We start from the raw sequence: 5,674 nt of genomic DNA, 5'->3' as shown, positions 1-5,674 counted from the left end.
CATGGTATTGCATACCTGTAGTCCTAGCTTCTTGGGAGGCTGAGGTTGGGAGAATACCTTGAACCCAGGAATTCAAGGCTGCAATGAGGTATGATCACACCACTGCACATCCAGCCTAGGCAACCAGAGCAAGACCCTGTCTCATAAATAAAAATAATGCAAAATGCTGCATGTCTTACATAATTTTACCTTTCATTAAAATAATTCATCATGTCTTCATTAGCTTTAAAATAATGTACCATAAAATTTATTTTCCAAGTCGACTATTTTTAAAAATACTGTATTGTTTAAAAATTAGAATTCATAGCGGAAATAGTTTTTTGTCTTGTATTTAGGTTCTGTGTAGTTTCAGAAGTTCCCTTTCACTTGGTACCATATTAATAACAAAGTATTTAACATTCACTGAGTAATATATGCCTATCAAGAAATTAAATTTAATTTTTGAAATTGTTCTTAGTGTACATTGATGTTCATTACTATGAGGCAGATTGGAAAAGAAAGGCAGGAAAAGTTCAAGGGTGTTTAGTGGTAAATAATTCTCCCTTTTCTTGGCAGCAGTCCTTCTTTTCCTAGGCTTGATTATACTAAAGCTAAAATGTTTTATAAGCAGTAAAACCTAAATCCTTACCTGTTTGTAAAGTATAAAAGTAAATATAGCTTAATGCTTAAAAGTGGTAAAATGTATGTTATGTATATTTTACCAAAATGTTTTGTAAAAATTAAATGTAAGACCATAAAGGAATAATTGTTAAAACTTTTGATTTTTAAAATATTTATTCAGGATGGCAGTCAGTCAAAATTAGGAGGAGAAACAGTGGACATGGACTGTACGTTGGTTAGTGAAACCGTTCTCTTAAAAATGAAGAAGCAAGAGCAGAAGAGAGAAAAAAGTTCAAGTAAGATTTTTGTTTTTGTTTTTTATTTTAATAAAAAACGTGTGTGAAGTTTGTAGTTGTACCATTGCACTGATTAGCTCAAGTGACCTCTTCACCATACACATGGTTTTTTCCTGCTCTGTTATGTTCCTCTTAGGCTCAGTTTCAGTATGTCAGAAAAAAAAAAGTCTTTAACCAAAATAATTTCATTTCAGAAAAGATTCATATCTTCAGGGATTTGCAAATGACAGCCAGCTACCAGTTTTGTAAATAAAGTTCTACCAGAGCACAGCCTTATTCATTTCTTTATGTATTGCCCATCGCTGTTTGTTCCATACAGCTGCAAAATTGAGTAGTTGGTGCAGAGACCTTATAGCCCCACAAACCTCAAATAGTTATTTTCTGACTGTCTAAGAAAAAAATTTGCTGATCCCTGGTGTAGACAATTTTTTATAAATGGCATAACAGGAAGTCTTGAGTCCTGTGTTAGAATTAACGTTTGCTAAAGGAATTTGATAAGGAAAGAAAGGAGAAATCTACTGAGAAGTGTTAGTATAGTTTTACAGGTTAGCATTCAGAATCATAGTGTATATGCTGAGTTAATCTGCTGTATTCCACCTCTACTGATGAGGCAATTTGGCCAAATTGGTGGTCTACAGCCCTTTGTAGTGAGAATCTATTAGTTGTTCACCCAAAGTCTTGATTTTCCAGAAGAGATGAGAACAATAGGAGGATTTTGGTTAGCACTACCTTAGCAACTTTCCTAACTGTAGGGGCACATGACATGAGAACAGCTAGACTAGGAACAGTTGTCATTTATCACCCTTATGTATTGAAGCCCAAGGGTCTGCCACATGGGGAAGCAGTGCTAAAAGCAGAGACATTCCCCAGTGATCATTTGTTAGAAGCCAAATACATTGAGGCTGGGTGTGCATTCCTTATCTTTTGCTAAATTTTCTGTAGTCTACCTGCTCAGAGCAAAAAATAAAATAGTCTTGCCCTGGCTTCTTCTGAATTGGCGTATCTATTGCTGCCTTAAATGCAGTAAATGGAAGAAAATTTTAGTAGTCTTTGCCTTATTTGTTTTTCAATGACATATAACAAACCATATGATGAAGCAGATGGTTACCTAGGTAGAGAAGCCAATACCTATTAAAAGAAAAAAACTTCACAGTAGTTTATTGCCATTTTATGGTTTGTATGACACTAAATAACTTTTCTTAAGAGGATACTTTGCTTTTAAGATTATTTTCTTCCTGGTACTAGCCTCTGATCATGTTTTTCTCATTTTTGTAGAAAAAAGAAAATCTAAAGTATGCCTACTTTAAATCTACTCAGAAGACAATAGTTTCTCAAATTTATTTGAAGCAAGTATCATGTGAAAGAGAAATTAGCACTTGGACTAATAAAGGGAAATTATAGAGATAATTTTGGCTAATAAAGTGCTGTGGATACTATTGCTACATAATGAATGAATCACTGGAATAACTCAGAGGATTCAAACAAAAGCTTTTCTTATCTTCCTAGTTTCTGTGGCTCAGGAGGCTGGTCAGTTCTGTTTCAGGGTCTCATGCAGTTGTAGGCAGATGGTGGCTGGAACTGAAACAGCAGAGGGCTGGGCAGCTGGAGAGTGACTTGGCATCTCCTCATTCACTCTCAGGGCTTATTCACATAGGCTCGTTTGAGCTTCCTCTTCACATGGAAGATAAGTTCCCAGAGTTGGCACCCCAACAGAACAAAGCAGAAGCAGGTGGCATTTTTATGACCTCAGAGGTAACATAGTGTCACAAAGATCTGCACAGGCATAAAGTGAAATGAACAGGCCCTCAGTGACACTCAGTGGGAGGAGCGTTGACATCATGTTGTAAGAACAGCACATGGAGTGGGAGACATTAGTGAGGTTATATTTAAAAAAAAAAAAATTTACCCCATAAGGTAAAACTTTTCCAACACTCAGAATTGGTTTAAAATGAAATATACCAATAAAAATTCCATATTACTGCCAGTATTTCAATTCAGAAAATTTTCATGCACCTACTCTGTGTTAGACTTGCTAGGTGCTGTGACAGAAAGATCAGCAAGGATATATTCTCTGTCTTCAGGTATTTCACAATCACAAATCAAATAAACAAAAATAAATCAGCAATTTAACATTTTGCTTTACAAACAGCATACACAGAATGTTCTGAGGATGCCTAGCACAATACCTAGTGCATAGAAGTTGTATTTTATTTACAAATTTGACCTTCAGCATGCAGAATGTTTAATTATCAGTAAATATCAAGCAAAAATTTTGTAGTAGGAAGTGTTTTAGGAACTAGAGATAATGAATAAACAGAACAAAAGTACTTACCTCATGGAACTTACATTCTAATGAGAGAAATAAGCAATTATATATATAATAGATGGTGGTAAGTCCAGGAGAAAGGTAAAGCAAGTTAAGAGTGAGAGAGTGCTACAGGTTGGGAGAGGTGGTACTTACATAGAATAATCTCAGCAGACCTCTTTTCTGTCATATTTGTTAGCCAACTGGATTTAAACTCTGGTGTTTTTTAAGTGTGATTATGTAATGGAAAATGTTGTTAGATCTGTGAAGATGAATTTATCACTTTCCATGTCAAATATGGCATTGAATTCCTAATTTCTAGTAATACTAAACTACCAAATGCTAATGATGGTGAAAGAAAATACTTTTTTGCTACTTAATAACAAAAGTAAGCATAAGAGGGTAGAGCACAGTGACTCGCACCTGTAATCCCAGCACTTTGGGAGGCCAAGGCGGGTGGATCACTTGAGGTCAGGAGTTTGAGACCAGCCTGGCCAACATGGCGAAACTCCGTCTCTACTAAAAATACAAAAATTAGCCAGGTATGGTGGCGCACACTTGTAATCCCAGCTACTTGGGAGGCTGAGGCAGAAGGATTGCTTGAACTTGGGAGGCGGAGGTTGCAGTGAGCCAATATCGCATCCCTGCACTCCAGCCTGCGTGACAGAGTGAGATTCCGTCTCAAAAAAAAAAAAGCATGAGTAAAGGACATTTAAAGCCGTAACATAAAGTCTTTGTAAATGTACAGTAACTACCCAGAGTTGGGAGTTTATTCTTACCTCATACACGAATTACAAGAATTAAACCTCATTATAAGAATCATGACTTAAGAAGTGTTTGTAAACACTTCATTACATACATTACAGTTTGTTACTCACTTAGAGTAACTGAATTAACACTCAGCCTTACAGCTTGCAACGAATATTCTCAGAATCATGTTTAGCATGTGTCCACAAACACTTCACTACATGCATTACATCTATACACCAAAAAAACACTTCACAGCTAGGCTTGCAACCCTCATTGTAATAATCATGCCTTTAAACACTTCATTAATATACATTATAGTTTGTTACTCACTTATATTCACTGAATTTAGCACTCTTAACGAGACAGCTTACAGGTAACATTCTTAGAACTATCTTTTGCATATATATCTACAAGCCTTTCACTACCTATATTACATCTATTCACTGAAAGAACACTCTTCAGAATAAGGCCTGTAATCCACATTTTTTTTCTTTTCTTAAAACATTTTTTAAACTATTAAATTTTATTTTAGGTTTGCAGGTTCCTAAAAAGGTTTGTTATACAGATAAACACGTGTCATGGGAATTTGTCGCACATATTATTACATCACAGTTATTAAGCTCAGTACCCAATATATAATCCTTATTTTCACAACCATGTTTTAAAAAGTGTCTTTAAGGACTGCATTCTGTTATTGTGTGGCAGTTACTACAGTTTCATGATGGTCTACATAGAAAGCAAAAAAGCTTGCTTGTTGCCCTCAGCCAATGCTCTTTTACATAGATGAAGAAAGAAAAATGAATGATAGCTTGGAAGATATGTTTGATCAGACAACACATGAAGAGTATGAATCCTGTTTGGCAGATAGTTTCTCCCAAGCAGCAGATGAAGAGGAGGAATTGTCTGCTGCCACAAAGAAACCACACAGTAAGATTATTTTCTCTTTAACTATGGCTTCTCAGTTGCAGAATTCAGTAAGTTAAGTTATCAAGCTAATTAACAAAGTCTTGATGACATATCAACAATTAAAGTTTCATATTTCTTGTATAAATTTTTTCACCTTTTTTAAATTTTGAGATAATGTCACACTAATAGGAGTTCCAGAAAATTGTTCGGCATTCTCCTGTACCTTTCACTCAACCTCTCCTTATGTTAACGTGTTATATAGCTATAAAATATTTATTAGAACTAAGAAACTAACATTAGTTTGGTATTAGAAATTTCTTTCTAAATACGCATAAAATTGATAAAATTTTTGAGAAACTTCTGTTAATTATTAAATTAATTGTAATAAAGTAGAAGGAGAAAATTTTGTAGAACATTCAGATCTAGCCAGGCACAGCAGTTCGCACCTGTAATCCCAGCACTTTGGAAGGCCAAGGCAGATGGATTGCTTGAACTCAGGAGTTCAAGACCAGTCTGGGCAATAAGACAAAACCTCATTTCTACAACAATTAGCTCGGCATGGTGGCACGCATCTGTAGTCCCAGCTACTTGGGGGCTGGGGCGAGAGGATCGCTTGAACACCCAGAAGGCTGTGGCTGCGTCAGTGGATTACCCACTGCACTACAGCCTGGGCAACAGAGTGAGACCCTGTCTCCAAATAAATAATCATACTACAGCCTAGGCAACAGAGTGAGACCCTGTCTCCAAATAAATAAATAATTATACTACAGCCTGGGCAACAGAGTGAGACCCTGTCTCCAAATAAATAAATAATTAT

General features: G+C 35.8%; 1 protein-coding gene across 1 annotated transcript in view; it reads left to right on the top strand.

Annotated features, from left to right (window-relative positions):
* The window catches only part of RBBP8 (retinoblastoma binding protein 8), a 104,747-nt gene that overhangs the window by 71,230 nt on the left and 27,843 nt on the right, over window positions 1-5,674 (top strand). Inside the window, exons 13-14 of the mRNA XM_011988097.1 lie at window positions 770-896; window positions 4,735-4,878. Coding sequence (XP_011843487.1) covers window positions 770-896; window positions 4,735-4,878 — 271 coding nt within the window. The remainder of the gene's footprint in view (window positions 1-769; window positions 897-4,734; window positions 4,879-5,674) is intronic.

The sequence above is a fragment of the Mandrillus leucophaeus genome, unplaced genomic scaffold (genome assembly GCF_000951045.1).
Source record: "Mandrillus leucophaeus isolate KB7577 unplaced genomic scaffold, Mleu.le_1.0 Scaffold322, whole genome shotgun sequence".
Classification (NCBI taxonomy): Eukaryota; Metazoa; Chordata; class Mammalia; order Primates; family Cercopithecidae; genus Mandrillus; species Mandrillus leucophaeus.
This window is presented reverse-complemented; position numbering and strand designations above follow the sequence as displayed.